General features: G+C 46.1%; 6 protein-coding genes across 6 annotated transcripts in view; 2 read left to right on the forward strand and 4 right to left on the reverse strand.

Annotated features, from left to right (window-relative positions):
* LOC123325518 (histone H2B type 1-C/E/F/G/I) overlaps positions 1-24133 on the reverse strand; it is a 388315-nt gene that overhangs the window by 19641 nt on the left and 344541 nt on the right. The gene's annotated exons all lie outside the window — the stretch shown is intronic.
* Positions 1918-23654, reverse strand: LOC123325513. The gene is given in 4 exon segments (XM_044917580.1): positions 1918-2275; positions 6947-7330; positions 13199-13221; positions 23370-23654. Coding segments are annotated over 4 exon segments (1014 nt in total). The 5' UTR covers positions 23653-23654; the 3' UTR covers positions 1918-1951.
* Positions 8296-8697, forward strand: LOC123323183 (histone H2B type 1-C/E/F/G/I). The gene has a single exon (XM_021696848.2). It carries the CDS (start codon positions 8296-8298, stop codon positions 8674-8676), a length of 381 nt encoding a protein of 126 aa, XP_021552523.1. The 3' UTR covers positions 8677-8697.
* On the reverse strand, positions 15967-16448 carry LOC123325516 (histone H3.1). The gene has a single exon (XM_044917583.1). The coding sequence runs from the start codon at positions 16376-16378 to the stop codon at positions 15968-15970; it is 411 nt and encodes a 136-aa protein (XP_044773518.1). The 5' UTR covers positions 16379-16448; the 3' UTR covers position 15967.
* On the reverse strand, positions 17265-17657 carry LOC123325517 (histone H2A type 1-E). The gene has a single exon (XM_044917585.1). The coding sequence runs from the start codon at positions 17655-17657 to the stop codon at positions 17265-17267; it is 393 nt and encodes a 130-aa protein (XP_044773520.1).
* Positions 18044-18439, forward strand: LOC123325519 (histone H2B type 1-C/E/F/G/I). Its single transcript, XM_044917587.1, has one exon. The coding sequence runs from the start codon at positions 18059-18061 to the stop codon at positions 18437-18439; it is 381 nt and encodes a 126-aa protein (XP_044773522.1). The 5' UTR covers positions 18044-18058.

A 24133-nucleotide genomic window follows, 5' to 3' on the forward strand; every position in this document is an offset into this window, starting at 1 on the left:
TTGGCTGAACAGTGACAGTAACCCACTGTGGTGACTGCACAGCACAAAGTGCATGGATGCTCACCATAGCCCAAAGAGTTGGTGTAAGCAGGCTGATCGCCAGGTTTTCAGCTGACGGGAGGGGCCTTCCCCACCCAGGCAACTGCTGGGCCTCCTTCCTCAGAAATCTTTCCCAATCTCCATGGCATTTAACTACTCACTGTCCCCCTGGATCTTTACTCTGGTGGCTGTCCTACTCTTTGCCAACGTGGCCCGAAGTGACCTGTTCCATGTCCTTGCCCTCTGGCCAACTTCTGGTCAAGGAGTCAGCACAAGGGGAATAAGACACGTGCTTCTGACACACACCACGGGCTGAGTGCCCTGCTGCTTCTGCCCCCTCTCTGCACCGGGCAGATCTTTACACTCACCTGTTCAGACAGCCTCTCCTAATGACACAGATCCGTTTTCAACACACTTTGTTGCCTGTTTATTTTTCCCCAATTTTTATTATAAAAATATTCAAACAACAAAAATAAAAAGTGTGTTGGTCGATTATCTTTGTAACCAGCACCTAGATTCAATACCTGAGCACAATTTACCACTTTTGTGTATATGTCTATATGCATATACATTTTTTGCTAAGCCATTTAAAAGTAGATTGCAGACATCATGAGGCTTGAACCCCTAAATATTTCAGTATCTAACTCCTAAGAATAAGGGAATTTTCCACATAATCTCAACATTATCAAACGTAAAAAAAAAAAGAAGAAGAAGAAAGAAAGAAAAGAAAAACTAACTCACAAAATAATGTAATATCCGGTCTGTATTCAAGTTTCCCCACTTGTCTCCAAAATGGCCTTTATAGCTTTATCTATAGAGCCAGGATCCAATCAACATGTCTTGTTCAGTGCTCTCTTACTTGAGTCTCTTTCAATCTTGAACACTCCTCCACGGTTTTGTTATGACTGATTTTGCGGGAAACCAAACTAATTGTGTTATATAATGTCCCAAGTTCTGGTTTGATGTTTTCGCCTTGTGATGGTATTTAACTGGCTCCTTTATCCCCTGTACTCTCCTGAGGCATGATTAGGATCGTACACCTTTGTCAGAGGTGATGCTCTATATTTATTATGCACGAGGGAAGGCACACAGGTGGTCGGTTACTTTTAGTCCTACTAAATTAGACACTCAGCTAACACGCAGTCATGGGAGGTGGGGAAGCATTGCTCCACTGTAAAGATATTTTTTCCCTTTGCAAATAACGTTGTTTGGAGATACTTTGACACCATTTGAATCTAGTGTTCCCCAGCTTTTTTCCAAAAGATTTTAGCATTGATAATCTTTGACCATCTCATCAAAAATGGGTTTGACATAAGACAAAAATTCTGTGCAACAAGTGCATTCAACACCGCATATGCTAAGGTTTATGCTCATTACTGTTTTTATCCTAGAGCTAACAGATCTGACTCGGCAGAACATAATACAGCTGGGAGAACCCACCTCACACACACACACACAGACACACACACATACACACAAATGTATATTGAAAAAATAAAAACTGTAACCCTAGAGAAAACATTCTCGTATACTTTGCTAAACTTTAGTACAGCCACCTTAAAGAGGGAGTGTGGCAGTTAGATCTGCGGGGTCTGGAGGCAGCCCAAAAGATTCCTAATCTACCAACCTGTCTAACCCACCGTTTCACTACCTGCTCTATCACCAAATTTCACCGCTTCCCGCCTGTCGATCCTGAAAGTGTTCGATGCTCATTCGCGGCAGCTGCTATGAACACCTCACAGCATTAGGAGAAAGTTGTGCCCATGAATTTTCAACGTTTGTACCAAACCACCACCCCACCCCCAGAGCAGCACCCAGGGGCAAGTGAGAGCTCCTTAGTAGAAAGAGCAGGTGGCCCTGAAAAGGGCCTTTGGTTGAGAATCGCGGTGTTCGGGTGGGGAGATGCGAACGCTCAGCCCCCGAAGCCGTAGAGGGTGCGGCCCTGGCGCTTGAGCGCGTAGACCACGTCCATGGCCGTGACCGTCTTGCGCTTGGCGTGCTCCGTGTAGGTGACGGCGTCCCGGATCACGTTCTCCAGGAACACTTTGAGCACCCCGCGGGTCTCCTCGTAGATGAGGCCGGAGATGCGCTTGACGCCGCCGCGCCGGGCCAGCCGCCGGATGGCGGGCTTGGTGATGCCCTGGATGTTGTCGCGCAGCACCTTGCGGTGGCGCTTGGCGCCGCCCTTGCCCAGGCCCTTCCCGCCCTTGCCGCGGCCGGACACAGTAAGTAGTCACTGGGAATGACAGTCGAAGGAGCTTAATACCAGCCCCCAGCAGCCCCTTTTGTAACAATTGTGCAGAACTTTGTGAAAACTAAAACACCGGAAAAGTTAGGAAATCGCTGGAAGTCCTCGCGCCCTTGCTTCTAAGGCCTAAAGTAGACACGGGGTAGGGAGATTTACTGGTATTTAGAAAATAAGAACCTCTAAACACAAGTTTCAGACATGTACACAAAAGAAATGACCTCCTTCATATATAGGTACATGTGTTTAAAGATTTACTTTTCCATATATATTCTTGGATCTTTTGCTACACTGGAATTTAAACAAGCCCAAATCCCAAGAAACAAAGGAATTAGTCAACGTATTGTGGAGCAACCAGGCCAGGCTTCAGGTTTGGGATCAGGGAGTGGCAGCTTTCAAACTGTAACATTGAACTTGTCTGTTGATCTACTTGAGTTTCGATAGACTTGCAGTAAGAAGGAAGAGTAGTTGTTGGTAAGTGAATTATTATAAGCAAAATGACTGGCATCTAGTTTGTGAACAATAAATTCATATCGCCCAGGAATTCTGTTCTTAAAAACAAAGTATTTAGAAGACTGAAGAACATGGAAGGATTTCAAAACATTTCTAATATAACACTAGTATGTACAGTGTGCTTTATCCATACAAATTAAGCATATATATTTCAACAATGAAGGGTTGCAGAGGAAAAGAATGTAAATTGTCAGAGGCTAAGGCCCTGTTTTTCTCATATGGAGGACAAAAGGTGGAGAGCCTTTTTCTGGGCTTAGTGCGTGAAACACAAGCAAAGCTGTCATGAACTCTAATGACAAATATGCGCTGAGCTAGTTACGTGGAAGTTTAGCTTTAAGAAAATATAAATGGGGCGCCTGGGTGGCTCAGTTGGTTAAGCGACTGCCTTCGGCTCAGGTCATGATCCTGGAGTCCCGGGATCGAGTCCCGCATCGGGCTCCCTGCTCAGCAGGGGGTCTGCTTCTCCCTCTGCCCTCTTCCCTCTCGTGCTCTCTGTCTCTCATTCTCTCTCTCAAATAAATAAATAAAATCTTTAAAAAAAAAAAAAGAAAATATAAATGATTGGGGCATCTGGGTGGCTCAGTCGTTAAGCGCCTGCCTTCGGCTCAGGTCATGATCCCAGGGTCCTGGGATCGAGCCCCGCATCGGGCTCCCTCCCCAGTGGGAGGCCTGCTTCTCCCTCTCCCACTCCCCCTGCTTGTGTCATCTCTCTGTCAAATAAATAAATAAAATCTTAAAAAAAAAAAAAAGAAAATATAAATGATGTCCTTAGAATAAATAGAATTTTCAAGTAAGAAGTGATTTTTATTGCATACTTATGATGTACCAAGTAAAGTGTTCTAAAAGAGCATGGATGAGCTCGGCCAAGTATACCCGATCAGAAAATTTGAGATTAGGAATATCAAATTCTGAAATTCAATTTACTTTTGAGGCAGGGGCAGCAAGATGTAAAACATCACGTACCAACATGAATGAACCAAACATCGGCCCGATGGACATGTCACCACTAGAACAGCCAGAAGAAAGCAAAAAAACTGCTGTTTGTGAAAAAAAAATCACATTATTTTCTTAAACAAACCATGGAATCCCAAGCAATGCAAAGTAGCAATTGTTAAAGAATTGTCCAGCAGCTTTTTTTTTTATCTTGTTATTTTGCAACAGTAGTTGCAAAGTTTACCTTGTTGTTAAGTTGCAACAGTAGTTCGCAGAGCCCCTTGAACCAATTTCCTCTAATGGTCGCATCCCACATAACCAGTGTATCTTACAATATCAAAGCCAGGTAATTGATATTGGCAAAATACTATTACCTAGACTACAGGGCTTTTCAACTCTTCCCGGTCTTACCATGCACTCATTTGTCTTTGTGTGTGTGTAGCCCTGTGCAATTTTACCCCATGTATATAGATTCACATAAATACCACTGCAGTGCTGATACAAAATGTTTCCAACATCACCAAGGAACTCCTTGTTACCTCTTTATATTACATCCATAAACGTCTTCCCTGTCCTGTGGCAATCATTAATCTGTTATCCATCTCTGGGTTTTGTCATTTTGAGAATGTTATCTAAATGAATAATGTAATATGTAACCTTTTGAAAATGACTTTGAGGGAGAGCAATATATGTGACCCCAAAATGTGCTGCTTTGGCACTTGAGTTATTTTGAACTGAAGGCAATCAAGACCCAGCAAACTCAAGAAAAACTTTTACCTCTCCCTTAACTACCTAAAAAATTTTAGATAGCTCCCAGAAAGAGAGCTATTACCAGAGATAATTTTTATCTGAAAGACCTATCTGTAGGTTGCCCTCTCTCCCTTTGAAGCCCCAGGTCCCTATCCCATTCTTTAGCTCAGGGGGGCATATAAATATCTACCGACAGACTTATCCTTGGGTCTCATATTCTTATGGGGCTCCAATACACACATAATTAAAATTTTCTCCTGTTAATCTGTTTTTATATCAATTTACAGCCAAAGAACCTACAAGGGAAAACTTTTCCTCCCCAATAGTTTTTTTTTTTTCACTAATCATGATGCCCTTGAGATCCATCCCAGTTGTTGTGTGTATCACTAGCCTCCCTTTTGTTGCTGAGTAGGCTTTCGTGCATGGATGCATGAAAATTTATTTAACCATCCACCCATTGAAAGATATTAAGTTGTTTCTAATTTAGGGCTTTTGCAAATAAAGCTGTTATGACCTTTCATGTACAATATTTTTGTTTTGTGTCCCCACCCACCCCATCCTTGCCAGTTTTGTGTTTCCTGAATTCCACCTCAAAATTACATTTTGTAAGATACAGAAGTACTGCTGTGATGACTGGGAGCCTTATAACTCTTTCAGTAGTCTCAAAGAAATCACATGGTGTTGCTATTATCATGTGCAAGTTTGCTTCAGGGTTCCAAAATATTGCATCAAGCGACATTTTCAATTGTTTCTGAAATCTGACTTCTGGGTTCTGTAGCTAAGGACTTATCCCACCAAGAGCCTCCCATGTTTGTTGAATAAACTGCTGGTATGCCCGTCCTGTGGTTCCTGCCATGGGACTTGTGTTTTCACTGAAGTTCAGAGCTGTTCACTTAGTTCCCGAAAAGCCCCCAGTGTTTAGTAATCCCCACAGCGAGGGATAAACCCTGGGATGAGGCTAGGAGTTCCCACAACCAATGTCTGTGAAACCTGACTGATGGACAAATCCTCCATGGCTCTAGGGTTTGTCAGAGGATTCTGAATTTGTTGGAGGAAACGCTGGAAGCTGTTGCCTCCTTGGTTCTCTGAGGATTCATAATGGGTTACACACCACGCCCTGTGCAAGGGCTGGGTTCTGTCTTACTGACTAACGACGTCATGTTTCTCACACAAGGACAGTGCAGACACATTCTGCACAATCTTGACCTTTTAGTTCTGAGCTGCTACAAGCTCCGAATTCCTGGTGTGAAAATACTCAGCCCCACGTCCGGTATTGCTGCCCTGCCCAGCTGTACCAGACAGGCTGCTGCTACTACCGCTCCAAGCTGGGTCTCAAATTCTGCGAACCCACGCTTGAGGTACCAGATCTATTTCCAGTGCAGAAAAGGAGTACTGTTGGGCGCCTGAGTGGCTCAGTTGGTTAAGCGACTGCCTTCGGCTCAGGTCATGATCCTGGAGTCCCGGGATCGAGTCCCACATCGAGTCCCACATCGAGTCCCACATCGGGCTCCCTGCTCAGCAGGGAGTCTGCTTCTCCCTCTGACCCTCCCCCCCCCCATGCTCTCTCTCTCTCTCAAATAAATAAATAAAATCTTTAAAAAAAAAAGAAAAGGAGTACTGTTACTACAGGACGTATTGCTCAGTCAAGAAAGAAATGGATGGCCACCAAACTGCTCTCATGCACCACTCCGCGTGGGTTCTTGAACACCAGTGTGCGCATGCCCCACCAAACATGGTAAACCCCCTAGGATGCTTTCCAGGTTGCTCAAGGATCCGTCCTTTCTCCTATCAGAATGAAGTGTGGAAATCCATGCCTGGATTCCTGGCAAGTTGCGGTCTTAATTACGTATTAATATGGCTGTCTGGATGTATCATTAACTGCTGCCCTTGTAGATAGGCCCTGGCTAGCTGCGGGTCAGGTTTTGACAGCATGCTCCGTAGATTTCCCAAACCGGGAGCCATGGTTTTCAGGACTGGGTATCATAACTTGTCGCTATACTATTTTGTAGTTCAGCAGAAAGTACCCAAATCCACGGCGGTTTTATGAGCCACTTCAAATACACTCAGCCATATGGACGGCTCCAAGAAAAAGCCAAGGCTTGTCTAACCCCCTCTCCTGGGGAACGCAGCGCAATCGGCCTGATTCACACTGGTTGTCAAGGGAAGGATCGCGAGGCTGGGCGAGTGTTCGGGCGGAGGCAGGAGTCGGGAGGTGGGCCGCCGGCGAACGCGCCCTGGCGCCACCCCTACCGGACGTTAGTGGGGGCAAGGGGGACTCGGGGAGCGCGGAGATCCTGTTGTTGCGGTACAGCTCTTCAAACAGAAATTGTAGGTGGCTCTGAAAAGAGCCTTTGGGTTTAAAGTTGGCACGGAACCAGGAAATCATATTTACGCCCTCTCCCCGCGGATGCGGCGCGCCAGCTGGATGTCCTTGGGCATGATGGTGACGCGCTTGGCGTGGATGGCGCACAGGTTGGTGTCCTCGAAGAGCCCCACCAGGTAGGCCTCGCACGCCTCCTGCAGGGCCATGACGGCCGAGCTCTGGAAGCGCAGGTCGGTCTTGAAGTCCTGCGCGATCTCGCGCACCAGCCGCTGGAACGGCAGCTTGCGGATCAGCAGCTCGGTGGACTTCTGGTAGCGCCGGATCTCGCGCAGGGCCACCGTGCCGGGCCGGTAGCGGTGCGGCTTCTTGACGCCGCCGGTGGCCGGCGCGCTCTTGCGGGCCGCCTTGGTGGCCAGCTGCTTGCGCGGGGCCTTGCCGCCGGTCGACTTGCGGGCGGTCTGCTTCGTGCGAGCCATGACGAGGTTTTGCAAACACGGTTTACAACTGGAAGTGCCTTTGCGTCGGCTCTTATTTATAAAGGCAACGTCCTCCTGATTGGTCCGAATCTTCAAATTCCGCGCCGTGAATTAAGTGACTTGATGGGCCTTGTGATTGGCTACCAGGACTCACTTGAGAAAGGCTAGTGTTGAAAGACGGATCTTCTCACTTATAATTCTGCGTCCCTTACCCAGCCTGTATTTTGCTTTACAGTTCCTTAACTGGTTTTGTTTTAATCACCTTGTTTGGGGATTAAATTTGGGAAGAGATGAAAATGAAAATTGACAGTTCCTGAGTGGCTTCAGAAGCTCTGTTCTTGGACGTGATTGACCCAGTCCAGTTTCGTCCTTTATCATTTCTCAAAGCTTCTGACTTTGAAGAAACGTTTTATTTTAGCAATGGAAACACCCTATCCCATAACTCTGAACACACTAACAAACACAGACACCACTTCCAGACACTGTTTTTAGGGAACATAAAAACCGCACCGCTGTTTAAATGTGACGATCCTCTGACTCTGAAAGCTTAAATTTTGCCGACTTTGATCAAACTGGGAATGCCATGGCATAATTGTGAAAACATTTAAATATTTAGCTAATTTTTGTGTTCTCTTTCCTTCATTTAGTACCCGGGTAACTGCAATTTGGCAGGCAAACAGGATCATAAATTTGTATCAGGCTTTTGTCTCTTTAGGTGGGGATCTAGGGAGCCGCAAGGCTCATAAATAGGTACTAGTGACGAGACATTACACTTTTACTGTTTTGAAAATACTTTTTTCTGATGGAAAAAAGAATCTAGAATTGCTGCCACATAAACAGCCAATCAAAAAGTGGATTTGAATTCTCCTGATTTGCATAAAATGTTTCTACTGGCTGATTTGCTCCAATCAGGCATTAAGACAGATTAAGCCGCTATTTGCATACAAGCCATATAAAAGTAGGCCAACCCCACGCTCAGCTTTCACTCTACTAGATTTTGGTGTCAGAGCTTTACCATGCCTGAACCCGCCAAGTCGGCTCCGGCCCCCAAAAAGGGGTCCAAGAAGGCGGTGACCAAGGCGCAGAAGAAGGACGGCAAGAAGCGCAAGCGCAGCCGCAAGGAGAGCTACTCGGTGTACGTGTACAAGGTGCTGAAGCAGGTGCACCCCGACACGGGCATCTCGTCCAAGGCCATGGGCATCATGAACTCGTTCGTCAACGACATCTTCGAGCGCATCGCGGGCGAGGCGTCCCGCCTGGCGCATTACAACAAGCGCTCGACCATCACGTCGCGGGAGATCCAGACGGCCGTGCGCCTGCTGCTGCCCGGGGAGCTGGCCAAGCACGCCGTGTCCGAGGGCACCAAGGCCGTCACCAAGTACACCAGCTCCAAGTGAGCCCGCCTGCAGCCGACCGCAACCCAAAGGCTCTTTTCAGAGCCACTCACTCTTTCACCTAAAGAGCTTTAATAGTGAACCTTTTTAAAATTAGGGAAAATCTGTGCCAGAGTTAGAATGCCCATCTCCTTCATCCTTACATTCCCATCCTTGTTTTCTCAGTAGCCTGTTTTACTGGAACAGAGAAGACTAGCAAGTGCAGAGCAGGAAAACTTGTTCAAAAACTGGGAAGGCAGTTTTAGCTGCTGAACTTTAGGTTTAGGATTTCAGAAAACGAAATTCATCTGGGCCAGAACTTGCTCCAGGGCTTGTAGCTGAGAAATTTTGAGTTGTCCGGACGAGTTGAATACATCCTGGGCATCCTTTATAGATCAGCTTGTCTAGAGAGCGTACTGTGCTTGGTGGGTCTGTGTGAGACTTGTTTTAGTGGAAACCAATAGGATACTGTCTACCTGATAGCGTGAGAAACTAGTTTTCTAGTAAATGGAAGGGGTTGAGGGGGAGACGACTGAAAAGAAAGGATGTCTTTTGAAGAATAACTCACTCAACTGTAGCTATTATTCTGCAAGTAACAGGCATTCAGGCTTCTTTGAAGAAAGGTTAAACAGGATTTATAAGAGGAAGGAGAAGGGAAAAGCAGCAGCAAGCAGCCTGAGAACAATGCCTCTCTTAGTTGGGGAAATGTCTTCAGCAGCCAACACAGAAGCCAGGCTTGGGTAGTCTTCCCTTAAGAGGCTTGCTAGGAATCATTTAACAGAATACAATGTCGGTTACAGATTTACAAAACACCTTGAGATTAATCTCAACCACAGTACTTCAGTTACTGTCCTCACTTTTGACAAGTCCACCCTTCTAGGCACTTCCCTGTTGGGTCATGGAGTGTGGGGCAGGGAGGGTGGTGGTTAGTGCAGAGTATTCTAGGATCATAGATCAAATTCTTCCCTAAATGACGTGTTGAGTTGAAGGACTAGGACTGAGTTTATTCGTTCACGTATTGAGAGCTTCTTAAGTTTCAGAAAGTGACAGGTGATTGGGAAAGATCGGTGAGCAGGCTAGAAGCAATCCTCAACCTCACAGGGCTCCCAGTCTAGAATGGACATTTACACTTGATCTGAGCCAAAAGGCCGAGAAGTAACCGCACAGGCCAAAAGAAGGGGTAAGCCTCTGTCTGAAGATCACTTTAGCATTGCCCAAGCTGAAAGGATTTAATCTTGAAAAGCAATTCTGGAAGGAAGGTGGAGTAAGAGACAATGATAAGGAAAGGGGAGACAGCAAGAGGGAGAGAAGAATTGATGTGCGGAAAAAGACACCCAGAGTTTGTATTTATGGACTATAGTTAACCACCGGGGCTATATAGTTATACTTTCGTCTAGCCATGTCACATCTTTGGTTCACGGGGATTTTGTAGAAGTCCTAGTGCTGTGCCTAAAATACAGGATCTGATCTTACTGAAATGCAGAAAGGAATGCTAGCACAGCAAATCTGGTCCATTAATCCTCTTAAGGACTGTCTTTTATGTACACCTATTAGTATCAGATATCCTTGGAAGTGACCGACAACCTAAAGTAGTCACTGATAAACTAGATAAAAGTCGATTTCTCATGCACAGATATGTAGCTCAGGCTTGGAATGGGGCCCCACTCTCCTGAGGGAACTCCTCTACCTCTGTGTGTAATGTGTGTTTGCTCTAGTATTTGAGAATATTCTCAAATACATTCTGCTATTAAATTCTGCTATGGAGGACCAAGACAAGACCAACAAATTGGATGGATAAACCTCATAAAAATGTTAAGTAGGTGATTCCTAAGTAAGAAACTTCTAAGAAGTGTTAAATAGGTAAGCAAGGAATTTTATGAGATGTAGACAAAATTCAAAAGCTGTATTTACCAAAAATCATAAAGTAGTTGCCTGGAAGACATGTTACACATGGAAAAGGAAGGAGAGCTCATGTGCTACACGGAGATAGGAAGAGAGGAAAGGACCACGAAGTGCCAAATATTTGTGAGACACCGAATATTGATGACGTACTCAGTATTTATGTAGTCTTAAATCGTCCACCCATTGGTGACTTCTGCGTTCGCCGCATTTGCACTCGCAGACAACACCCACATAAAAGGTGTGGCCGCTTGGGAAGTCACTGTCAGCCTACACGGGAGGCCGTGTACCTCAGAAATGGCCTGCCTCGTAGTGTATTTGAAGACACTACAAGCTAGACTAACATGTAGGTAATTTCCTACCTTATAGTCTAAAATGTCTGCTCCAGCTACAACTATCTCGTTCACATTCTATCCTGAAGGAAGGAGAAAAGGGTAAAGAAGCACCTGCACCATTAATGAAATCCTGAGAATGGTGTAATTCTGCCTGCTGACATACCAACTGGCCACAAATAGTCATAGGCCACACCAGCCACAAAAGGAGCTAAGAAAGGAAAACCCCCTTCAGGGGACAACTGTGTAGCAGCCCCTGCCACAGCTCATATAAGTAGGTAATTATAAATTATAAATAAGACAAGAAGGAAACTGATGATTTCTTACATCTATAGGAGGACACTGGAGCTTCCTGGTGCAACACAACTGAATTATAAATATTGGCAGTACTTGCTTCAGTTGAGAAGAAAATAAAATGATACAGCTCTAGTTAGAATCACATTTTCCACTTCAGATGAACAGTGCTCAACACTATTGGGAATCCCAATCAAGCTAGGTGCAATCAGCGTAAGGCGTGGGAGATGAAGAAAACACACTGGAAAGTGGAGGAAGGCCTCCATGGTCAGACTCACAGCCTGTGAATAAGGTCAGGCTGAGTTTGGAATCCAGTGACAGGCCACCGGTTTTAATGTACATTCCAAGTCTGACCATCTGGTATACAAGTTCAAGTCTTACCTGCCTCACTTCTGGCTTTTATGCTGTCTTTTATCTTGGTGGATTTTCTCAACTCATTCAACTCATTTTCTCAACGCATTCTTTATGAGCTAAACCTCCTATAAAAGTCAGTCTTGCCCTTTGGGCGAAAAAGCCCTGTTCTCTCATTTCGAGATACCCTGATATGTTCCTCAAAGCCTTCCATGTCTGAAATGCCTACCTCACTCAACTGGATGTATCATTCAAAGCACAAAGGTGAACCAGGCATGCTCTCTGTTATCTAGGACATGAAATATTATTTCATAGAGGAAATAATAATATACACAACTACAGAACAGCAATAAAATATGCTTAAAATTGGAGGGATTTGAGGCCCACTACTTGGGCTAAAATTTGTTTCGTCATTTACCAGCTGGGTGACCTTAGGCATTAAGCAGAGCCACTCTGTTGATGTACTCTTTCTTCTGAAAAATGATGACAGTGATTATTTGGAACCTCAGATCTCTTACTTTTTATTTTAAATAAATCATCGCATAATTAATATGCTTTCCTCAACTACTGGTGTCCTTGAATCAGGCTGGCAGTCCTCCATGAGATTAACACTCATCTATTCCTGCCCTCTCCTCTTGGATCACCATCCAAATTGGGTATGCTCAGGAACCTGGACTCATACTTTTAAAAAATATTAAAGACATGTGAATCAATACTGAATTTACCTAGAAACTCCAGCTTGAGAAAACAGAAGACCCTGGTTCTAACTAGTTGGTTATCAGACCTGTGGCCATGACCCTGAGTTTGCTCCCAACTTAGGATCTGTTCAGTCATCACTGTAGCTTCTCTGTGGAATGATCTTCTCACAGGTGTGTGCACACCTGTCTCCCTCCCAGGCATCCTACCTCTGCTCAGTGGCATCTAAGTGGTGAAGTCTCACCCCACCCCCCCACATTTGAAACTACAACACTCCACCACCCATTGCTCCCACTCCCTGGTAGTCCTTAATCTTCTTGGCCTGATTTCTTAATCTCTTTAATCTCTTTACCTACAAAAATACTGTTTTTGTTTATTTCCTGTCTCCCACAAGCAGAACATTTGTGAGCTCTACACAGGGAACTTTCCCCATGGTTGTCCCTGCTCTATTTCCAGCACCTAGAACAATGCAGGGCACGTAGTAAGCGCTCAAAAAGTTTTGGATGGATGGATGGATGGATGGATGGATGGATAAAGTAAAATTAAATTATGCAGGTAACACACAAAGGCCCTCCATTCTCTAGCACCAGAGATAAAGTCCACGATTGAATTATTCAAATGAGCCCCTGTGTGAGGTAGTTCACCTCACTATGCTTCCGTTTCTTCAGCATTGTATTTGGGCTACTAAGGGTCTCTAACCCATAGAGTTATTTTTTTTTTAATTTTTATTTATTTTTTGACAGAGAGAGAGAGAGAGAGAGGGAACACAAGCAGGGGGAGCGGGAGAGGGAGAAGCAGGCTTCCCATGGAGCAGGGAGCCCGATGCGGGGCTCGATCCCAGGACCCTGGGATCATGACCTGAGCCGAAGGCAGACGCTAAACGGCTGAGCCACCCAGGCGCCCCTCTAACCCATAGAGTTATTGTGTGGGTTAAATAAAATGATCTATGTAGGCACTAAATTACGCTTTTGAACTAATGAAGTCATGGCTCTTTTACCTACACGATTCCCACAGCAGGTGTTAACACCTCTCTTGGGCAAATGACATAACAGACACGGAGCTGCTACCCAGAGCCTGCAGCTGGCCATGGGAGGGCTTAGATTCTGCCAGAAACACCGCTGCTGACTGACCCAGTGAAGTACAGATACAAGAACCTCTTGCCTAGACCCTGAAGACATTCGCATTTGTAATCCTGAATTTGCAATCCAAGTAAATGGAGTGTGTTACCTGAGGGTAAACATTTTGCCTGTGGCAAAAACAAAACAAAACAGAGAAACTAGTGAATCTGAAGTACTGGGATATGAATTGCATTTAACGACTAACTTTCAGAGATTTTCTCTTTTCTAACTATAAAGGCTAAAGGTCAGCTTCTATTTTCAAAGTCTGGATAGCACAAAACAGGAAGAAAACTGGGCCTTAATTTTTGTACTGGAGCCCAGTGGAGACTACCTAAATATAGAGCAGAACCTGCTAATATGAGAAACAGATACGGAAGTTCCCATGTTCAAGTCCTCTCAAGGCCTTACATCTCAGAGCTAACGTCTACAAGCCCCTGCTTGATCCTGCTTCTCTTTGTTTCTCTGCCTTCAGCTCCTGCAACTGTACCCCGCCCATTGCAGTATCTTCTTAGTGGCCTTACCTAAATCTCAACTCCCCAGGACACTCCTTATTCTAGCTTTATTTTTCTCCTTACCCTTTAACATACCACACATATCTATCTGATTTATTGTCTGTCCCTCTTCCATTCACATGTAAACTCCACAAGGGCCAAGAACTCTGTCTGGATGGTTCTCTGAGTATATTCCCAATGCACAGAACAGCATCTAGCACATTGCAAACTCTCAACAAATATATGTAGAGTAAATACAATTTTTAACATGTTTGTTGGAGGGAATCGTCATGGCATCATAAATAGGTTTTTAAATGGTGGACATGTTTTAAAATATTGAGAGCGAAAATGATACCATTTTCTTTACAATGATCAAGGCAGTGGGGTGGACAAGAAATGGATAAAACCTATTTGGCTAGTGATGATGTGGAAGCTGGTGCAGGGTACATAGAGTTTATGAAACTAATATTTCTACTTTCATATATTCTGAAATGTCACATAATTTAAAAAGTTAAAAAAATGAATAGCTAGGGGGAAAAAAGATAAACTGATAAATAATGGCCATGGAAATAAACCAGGTGAATAACCAAACAGGACTTTGTGCCCATGGGAAGATAGGCAGGTCTCCGCAGTTTGTCTGCCAAGAAGCCCAGAAGGTTCCTCTTTGTAGCATCCCTTAAAACCTGGCATTGTCAATCGCCCAAAGCAGGTCCATCTCTCATCATAGACTCACATGAGCCCCATCCTCAGAAATTGCTACAAAAGCCAGATGCTGCTTGATTCATTGCAGCGATTAACGGTCCTCGAGCAAGCCAGAAAATCCTCTCTTGGAGAGCAGGACTTTCTCTCTGAAAGCAACCTACAAGGAAGCCTGATTCTGTAGATAAATCCTTGCTAAACCTGGAGTCAAATCACACAGGAGCTAATCACAACACTGGTATTTATGTAGCATCTGTCCTCGACCCTAGCGACCTTTTGGAAGCACCTGAGTTTTAATAATTACTGTTGCCTGGGATCACCCCCAGACTACAATTAAAACGCTACTGATTGGACCCCAGGCAAAGATATTTTTTAGAAAACATCCAATGGTCTGTAATGTGCACGCAATATTGAGATCACTTGATCTCTCTTAAACTATCTTCCCGGGTTCTTATGTGCAATTGATTTAGAGAACATTTAATTCTGTGACATAAATATGCAGTTTACAAATGTTTATTCCTGCAAGAGTTCACAGATTGCTTTCTTGATGAGGCCAAAAATATTTTTTTAAATGGGTTTCTAAAAACTAGTTGTTAGTGTCAACCACCAACCTCCGGGGGTGAACTTGGTACAATGTAGATTCTGACTAGGCCTGGGTGGGGTCTGACAATCCAGCTCTAGCAAGCTCCCAAATGATGTCCAAGCCACTGGTGGGTAGACACTTCACGAGCAAAGACCGCAGAAGCCATCATGACTGTCTTAGGCTCTGCTACCAGTAAGCTCATCAGAAATCCTGACTAATTATTCAGAAGTTAACTATCAGCCTGCATTCTTGTGTAAAAGGTTGTTTTATAGGAAAGCCCAAACTTTCACTTTTAACTAGAGATGGGAAGTGAGCAAATTGAGGTTTCAGACATTGCCCAAATTTGTGGGAGCTTACCAGGGGTAAATAGCAAATGCACAGCCACCTCCACCCAAGTTCAAACTTTTGTGGATAAAGAACCTCACCTTCCACCTGTGCCCAGATAACCTTAGAATTATCTGCACTAGCAAGCCACCTCAAGTGGCTCATCCCCTTCCCAGGTCAAAGCGCCTCAGACTGCCTGAAGGTACTTACATAGTTTCCTCGGAGCCGGAAGTTACTATCTTCAGGCGACTTATGCATATGAGCTCTTCCAACTCAAGATGGAAAGGGAAAGATTTAGGACACAGCTGAAAGCTCGGTAAAGGCCCACAACCCTGGAATCAAACACGGCCCACCAACCTTAGTACCTTGAAGAACTCTCCTAAATACCGGGAACCAACTCAAAACGAACCTTAAAAAGCATTAATTCCTCGAGACGGCTCTATCTTGATTATATTACAGCAATTTTAGGGAAAAGTGGGTGGCTCTTAGAAGAGCCTTTGAGCTAATTGAATCAGTAGTGGGAAAGCTTTACGCCCTCTCCCCGCGGATGCGGCGCGCCAGCTGGATGTCCTTGGGCATGATGGTGACGCGCTTGGCGTGGATGGCGCACAGGTTGGTGTCCTCGAAGAGCCCCACCAGGTAGGCCTCGCACGCCTCCTGCAGGGCCATGACGGCCGAGCTCTGGAAGCGCAGGTCGGTCTTGAAGTCCTGCGCGATCTCGCGCACCAGCCGCTGGAACGGCAGCTTGCGGATCAGCAGCTCGGTGGACTTCTGGTAGCGCCGGATCTCGCGCAGGGCCACCGTGCCGGGCCGGTAGCGGTGCGGCTTCTTGACGCCGCCGGTGGCCGGCGCGCTCTTGCGGGCCGCCTTGGTGGCCAGCTGCTTGCGCGGGGCCTTGCCGCCGGTCGACTTGCGGGCCGTCTGCTTCGTGCGAGCCATGACAAACACACAGAAGAGGAAACGGACTGGAGAGTAGCAAGTTGTCGGTTCTGACGGTATTTATAGACCAGTGTGGTTCGTAGGTCCCGCGCTGTGATCTAATTGGTTCTCCGGTTGCTTTCGCGAGAAATGATTGGATTTCCACTAAGATTTGAATATAGAATCAAAATTTATTTCTTGTTTATATTTACTCCAGGTTTACTTGAAATTGAGTTAATAAAAGCGAGATTTCATTTAGAGTTGATATGAGTGTACTTCATTCATTTCTTTTTTGTGAAAAGGCAGAAACGAATAGGTAAAATAATTTTTAGTAAGAATGCAGGCTGCCATACAATTTAAACAGCCCGCCATGACATGGGATTGGTCAGGTATCTCTCCTTTGTTCTCTCATTTCTTTCATACGTTTTAGACTTTCTGACCGCAAGTTTGAATATAGTATATATATAATTAAGTACATTTGTATGTAAACTGTACACTTTTATATTAAACAGTCTCAATATGTTGATATTTTGGTCTCGATTACTATAATTCTGTCATATACATAGCTTACATCCCTAAGTAATGTCCTGACAGAATTGTAATTGTGCATTTGCAAACGTTCTATGTAATTTGTTTCATGAATCTAATTTTATAGCACAGGAGATGTAAGTAACATTTTAATTGGAAATGAACACTTTGTGGCAAGAACGGGAGGAGTTACCCAATTTTTAAAAAAGGAAACTTTAAAGCAGGTTACGTGTAACAAGATTTGCGTGTAATCAAATGGCTAAGACTTAATAAACACGTCACCTAGGGTTTTTAAGTATTTCAGCGCTTTCCAGAAAATTTGGGTGGCTCTTAAAAGAGCCTTTGATTTGTAAGAGGGACTGCTGGTTTTGCAAACATTTCACTTGCCCTTGGCCTTGTGGTGGCTCTCGGTCTTCTTGGGCAGCAGCACGGCCTGGATGTTGGGCAGGACGCCGCCCTGCGCGATGGTCACGCGGCCCAGCAGCTTGTTGAGCTCCTCGTCGTTGCGGATGGCCAGCTGCAGGTGGCGCGGGATGATGCGCGTCTTCTTGTTGTCGCGCGCCGCGTTGCCCGCCAGCTCCAGGATCTCGGCCGTCAGGTACTCCAGCACGGCAGCCAGGTACACGGGCGCGCCGGCGCCGACCCGCTCGGCGTAGTTGCCCTTGCGGAGCAGGCGGTGCACGCGGCCCACCGGGAACTGCAGGCCGGCCCGCGACGAGCGCGTCTTGGCCTTGGCGCGGGCCTTGCCGCCTTGCTTGCCGCGTCCGGACATAGTTAGAGCAGTTATAACGTGACAAAAGACAAAAAAAATCAAGCGCTCTACAAGGCGAGAAGCTAGACTATTATACTCTGCAGCGGTTTGGTAAAGCAGCCTATGCCGTTGGCCGAACACAAATTCCAGCCAATCAAAAGGCATATCCCAAACAACAATGCTCCTAATTTGCATAGGGCGTGTACGGTTGCAAGGTCAAATTATTTAAAGTTGAAATACGGAAAAGAGCCAATGAGAGTTTAGGATAATCAAGGAGCCTATCAGGGGTTAAGATACTGAAGAGACCAATCAGAAATCGTTATTCTGCTATCCCTAATTTGCATACACACCAAATAAATAGGAGGGCGCTCGGCCGGGGGCGTACATCTTTCGTTTTGTTTTACGGGTGTTGGTTTGGTGCGATGCCTGAACCAGCTAAGTCAGCTCCGGCCCCCAAAAAGGGCTCCAAGAAGGCGGTGACCAAGGCGCAGAAGAAGGACGGCAAGAAGCGCAAGCGCAGCCGCAAGGAGAGCTACTCGGTGTACGTGTACAAGGTGCTAAAGCAGGTGCACCCCGACACGGGCATCTCGTCCAAGGCCATGGGCATTATGAACTCGTTCGTCAACGACATCTTCGAGCGCATCGCGGGCGAGGCGTCCCGCCTGGCGCATTACAACAAGCGCTCGACCATCACGTCGCGGGAGATCCAGACGGCCGTGCGCCTGCTGCTGCCCGGGGAGCTGGCCAAGCACGCCGTGTCCGAGGGCACCAAGGCCGTCACCAAGTACACCAGCTCCAAATAAACTTATCATTTGCAACAGCACCAGCGACATCAGGCTCTTTTAAGAGCCACCCACATTGTCACTTAAAGAGCGGTAACTTTCACAAGCTTAGTGAAAATGGCAAGAACATCCATTCTGACATTCGAGGACTAACAAAATTTGGGGACACAAATTGCCCCCGGCATGAGCGAATCACCAACGAATGAATCTGTAAGCAATTGGGACTGGTGCATTCTGCTTCGCTACTCGGTAGCTACTGAGAGCAATATTACCTAGGGTGCCCCCACCTCGAGGGCTTTCATTTTCCTGTTTTCATTTTGTTCTCTCCCATTACCCTGGGTCGGGAGTTAATTAGGGGAAAACAGTCCTGGTTTTGAGTAGCCCTAAGTCAAAACAAGTGACAGGAGTTAAGCATTTTTCAGAAAATAAAACTACCTTTTTTTTTTCTTTTAGCTTGCTTTGAGCTTGCGAGAGGCTACCGCGGCATCTCCTGGAACAATGTACTCTGACTTGCATTTCTAAACCACAGCGGGTCTCTGCCAGTCTCTCAAACCCGACGTCCTTCAAATTCCACTAAGTTCTTCACCGCACATTTTTAACGTAGTTAAATATTGACTCTTCGCCAGGTCAGGGAACTCATCCACTAGTTTTCTACCGGGCTTAATATACAAGGGTTTAAGAGACACTGCCTACAACTGGATAACCTGAACGGGGAGGAAGCAAGTGAAAGTCTCCCGTCTGTGATTCCTGGCGGGGGGGGGGGGGGGGGGGGGGTGGGGGGGGGGAGAGGGGAGGGGAGTGAAGATTGGGATCTGCCTCAATCCATCAGCCTCCACTCTTCAGCCCTAAGGAGTCCCTAACCCTAAACCTCTCCGTGTCCTGAATGATCTTGTCCTCAGTCACATCTTCATTCCCTAGGATTTTATTTTAAAGGAGAAGATTTAAAAGGAATTAACGTTGGTGTGCTTGTCCTTCGTCTGATTTCAGCCTACAATCACAATCATACAAAATGGAATCTCCCATTTTACAAGTGAATGACCTGAGGAATTAAGGTTAAATAGCCCCTTAAATAAATAAAAGTGGGATCTGAATCCCTAAGGACTGTTTCCACACTATTTTTTCTCAAGCTATAGATGCCAGTTGCAGTCACAGGATTGGGTAACAGGCTCAGAGGGAAAATTGAGCATTAGAATAAAATGAAAGTAAAACTGACCAGGAGATAACACTTGTTCTTTGATGCACAGCACAGTTCTTAAACCAGCCAAAGTATATAGCAAGATATGGAAGCTAAGGATCACCAGACAGCAAATTTAATTTTTCTGAGCGCTGTGCTGGAGAGGGAAAACCATGAGCATTGGCGGTGTAAAACGGAGCTCAGAAATCTGTTTCTACCTATTAGCTACATGTCTTCATCTGCAAATACCTACATAGTAGATTTCTGTGCACATTAATTTAAGTGATGTGGGAAGCAAAGGCAAGCGAAAAAATTAAATTTCCTTACTTCCCACAGCCCATTGACAAGTCCTTGAAACAGGCAGAGTGACCCTCCTCTGGGAGCTCAGCTGCCTTGATGTGGACACTTTGCTAAGGGCAAAAGGCAATCTTAGCTTAACATTATCCCAACCCCCCAGGATCCTGTAAGTCTACTCTAACATATAAAAATTCCCTTGGAACCTTCCTTTAGCTCTACCCCCACCAAGATATCTGTTAGCAGTCATCCTCCAAGCATACGATCCACTGATACACATCTGAAGAGTCTCATGACTGAGTTTTTACTAAGTAGTAATAAATGACCTTTTCCTAACAATAGCTAGCTCCCTCAAGGTCCTGAAAACCTTCTTTCCAAAATGCCTTGAAGGCTTGTGCTGTCCTAACCCCCTCCCAACTTGAAAGCATATAACGGGACACGCCTCATGGCCCCAGCACAGCTCTCTAAAACCACCTTTTTGCACCAAAGACATCTCAAGAATTCCTTCTTGGCCATCGGCTCTGAACCCCAACCATTTCCTACATAAGTGACTCAATTTTGTAATGGGGCTCGTGAAGAAGAATCTCTAAGCCCCACATGTAATTAAGGCATTCGTTTCTCGCTCCCCAAAAAGCTAATTTTAGGGCGCCTGGGTGGCTCAGTTGGTTAAGCAACTGCCTTCGGCTCAGGTCATGATCCCGGAGTCCCAGGATCGAGTCCCGCATCGGGCTCCCTGCTCGGCAGGGAGTCTGCTTCTCCCTCTGACCCTCCCCCCTCTCATGTACTCGCTCTCTCTCATTCTCTCTCTCTCAAATAAATAAATAAAATCTTTAAAAAAAAAAAAGCTAATTTTAAGTACATTTGAAAACAATACATGAAAAGAAATATACAAACAAGCATGGCTTAAGGAGGAATCCCTTAGGACACGATACAGTCCTGACGGCCTATTTCAATGCTAAATTTGGGCCAATTTCTTAAACCTTTGGTGAGCATTTCCTTACCTCTAAAATGGTAATAATAATTAATAACCACCACATGGCATAGCTGGATGATCAGTAAAAGAACACGGTAAAGCATTTAGGACAGTACCTACACAGAGGAAAGTCTTCCAAAATATCAACTGAAGCTAAAGCCTCTGGTTGAACTGTTAGGGAAGTTCCTGCCCATATTAGAATCTGAGTCTTGAGGCTTTGAACAAGGCAGTAGGCCACAATGACTACCAGCAAGTGACACGAGTTAGGGTTCCTTGTCTGGCAGTGTGAGCAATCTAACCCCCTTCTAAAAGTCTAAACCCCTCCTTAGAACATCTCTTTACCCTGAACTCTTTTGAGGACAACCTAGGCTGTGAGACTTCCCTGCCTCTGCCTGCCAATTCAAGCAACATGTGACTCATTTTCCAGGGACTTCCTCATATCTCACTAGTACTAAGGGTACCTCATTTAACAGTAAGTTGGGCTACAAGGAAGGGACCCTGGAAATTCACACAAGAGCTGCTTAGGAGCTTTTTATTCCTGTTTTGTTCCCATGCCTCCAATTCTCTTTGCCTAACCTCTCTGTAGTGTCTGGCCAGAATGAAGAATCATCTTCAGAAAAGCAGCTGCACTTTGAAAGCAAGAAGAGAATCACAAAATTGCCATCCACAATCATTCCCAGACTAGGGAATTCTAGGGCCACCCTAAAGATTGCTGTGGTATTGCCAACAACTTAGAAGACTCCTATCAGTCTCACGTCATAAAAGAACTATCCTTTTATACGCCCAAAGGAAATTCAGATAACCTCAAAATAAGAAATCTTTATACCAAATAAATGACCCACAGTCAATAAACATTATGAGCAAAACGTAAACCTTTATCACAGTAAGTCACTGGGATTTGGTGACTGTTTAATCACAGCACAATTAGCCTAAATGGATCAACACAGTATTATACCGCATCTAGTTTCTGGGAATTGCTTTTTTCAGGGAACAATGAGTTGCCATGTTGTCACATGGGGCTAAAGCTCATTTGTTTTCGTAGCAATGTTAGATTGTGTGATTATGCCTGATTATGTCACAATTCATCTATCTATTGGTTGACATTTGCTTTGTTGGTTGCCTTAAAAGAAATTTATAGGATGCTTTGCTGGAATATAAAATATTAAGTAGAAATTTCATTGTGTGGATTCCTTCATAATATTCTATTAATAACATATGTGTGGATTACTTATAATAATAGAATATAAGGATTAAAACAGGAAGTGAGTAGATATAATTATAGGGGAAAGAGGAAATCTGCTTTAACCCTGCCCCCCTCTCTGATTAGCTGAGCTGATTCAGAGACACTTTCTTCAATGTTGAAATACTGAACAAATCAGTAGTTTCCAAATGCTCATCTATGGCTAGTATTAGTCCGTGCCAGTTTTCTCTATTCTCTATTTTCCCACTCTTTGTAAAAGTGAGAAAAATACGGTCAGTGCAGTAAATTTCCGTTAATATTAAAAGTTGTATTAAAGGTTAATTTACACGTTTTTGATCTTGTCAATTCCTCACAAATGTATTGTCTTCTAAAAAGTATAAAAACTGCCTGCCTCAGTCACTTGTGTCTCAATTTCATTATTGGGCCTCTGCACGCAGGAAATAAAACTTTGGATTTTTTTTCTCCTGTTCATGTCTCATGTAAATTTTTAGTCCAGCTGGAAGACCTTGAAGGAAGAGGACTATTTCCTTCCCTACACTTAGTAATTTGGGGTGAAATATCCTGATGCCTGTATGTACAGGTTTTAAAAATGCCACTCATTAGGTAACATCCTTATCTACTTGAGGTTTTCAAACTGTCAGAAAATTTCGGGGGCTATGCTAAACACCTGCCAGGTCTCCCCGCGAGTGCATTTTCCCCAGGGCCGTCGGGACAACCGAGCCGGCGGGAAGAGCGCGGCCAGCCGCTCCGCGGGGACTCGTCTTTGTTCCCCGGCCGCCCCGCCGCCGCCGCCACCCTCCCTCCCTTTGTCCCTCGCCCGCCCCGCCATCTTGGGCGCTGGAGCCCGGCGGGGGAGGCTCACCCGCTACCCGCCGACCGGGGGTCTCCGCTTCCTGGTGTTCAAGAGCCGAGCGAGCGCGATCTCTAACTCGAAGTAGTCGAGGACGGAGGGCGCTCCCTGGGAGAACAGACAACGCCGCGTGAGCTGCTCTGCCGCCATAAAAACGCCCCGGACGCGGCTTAAACAGACCCGAATACGGCAAACCAACGACACAGCCCGACGATGAAGTGACCTCCCGGGGCTACAAAGCGATCAGATCAAAAAAGCGCCTCACACCAAACAGTAACTAAACATTCTTAACCCGTTTGGATGGAACAAGTACTCAAACACAAAACAAAGCTTAAAAGGTAACGACAAGTGATGCAGCCCTTTCATGAGGCAAGTGGGCGGCCCTGAAAAGGGCCTTTTGGTGTTTGGAAGTACGGGGGGTCCGGTGCGCTCAGCCCCCGAAGCCGTAGAGGGTGCGGCCCTGGCGCTTGAGCGCGTAGACCACGTCCATGGCCGTGACCGTCTTGCGCTTGGCGTGCTCCGTGTAGGTGACGGCGTCGCGGATCACGTTCTCCAGGAACACCTTGAGCACCCCGCGGGTCTCCTCGTAGATGAGGCCGGAGATGCGCTTGACGCCGCCGCGCCGGGCCAGCCGCCGGATGGCGGGCTTGGTGATGCCCTGGATGTTGTCGCGCAGCACCTTGCGGTGGCGCTTGGCGCCGCCCTTGCCCAGGCCCTTCCCGCCCTTGCCGCGGCCGGACATGACTGCAACGCTGAGAGAACTCGCAAAAAAAGCACGAAAACCGTTGGGGGCAATCTCCTTATATGCGCGGATTGCGGACCTAATTGAAGACTGGAAGCGCGCACGCGGGAACCGCCGCTGCCCGGCCCCGCCCCTCGCGGCGAGCTGGGTGACGTCACGGGAGGCTGGGCCCCGGCGGCCACTCTCCCCCTCCCCCTCCGCCACCGTGCCCTCCGCGGGGGCAGCTAGAGCGTCCCGGATCCCCCACTGAGAACTTCGGACCTTTTTAACTGCTTCAGACTGAAGAAAGGAGCGTTTTGTGCGTGGCGTGGCGTGCCTTGTGCGATCGCGCCGCCGTCTGCGTTGGCCTGCGGCGCCCCCGGCCTTCCTGCGCCCGCGGACCGGCCCTTCCCGCCGCGAGCCTCGGCCCCGGGCTCCCGCGGCCAGACGGCACCTCCATCACCAAGCCCGGGAGGGTGTTCTTCCCAAAGGCGAAGGCGGG

This window comes from Neomonachus schauinslandi, chromosome 8 (assembly GCF_002201575.2).
Source record: "Neomonachus schauinslandi chromosome 8, ASM220157v2, whole genome shotgun sequence".
Lineage (NCBI taxonomy): Eukaryota > Metazoa > Chordata > Mammalia > Carnivora > Phocidae > Neomonachus > Neomonachus schauinslandi.

Bases quoted from the DNA above. Each gene is read 5' to 3' on its own strand.
- LOC123323183 (XM_021696848.2), top strand. From the start codon at position 8,296: ATGCCTGAACCCGCCAAGTCGGCTCCGGCCCCCAAAAAGGGGTCCAAG.
- LOC123325516 (XM_044917583.1), bottom strand. From the start codon at position 16,378: ATGGCTCGCACGAAGCAGACGGCCCGCAAGTCGACCGGCGGCAAGGCC.
- LOC123325517 (XM_044917585.1), bottom strand. From the start codon at position 17,657: ATGTCCGGACGCGGCAAGCAAGGCGGCAAGGCCCGCGCCAAGGCCAAG.
- LOC123325519 (XM_044917587.1), top strand. From the start codon at position 18,059: ATGCCTGAACCAGCTAAGTCAGCTCCGGCCCCCAAAAAGGGCTCCAAG.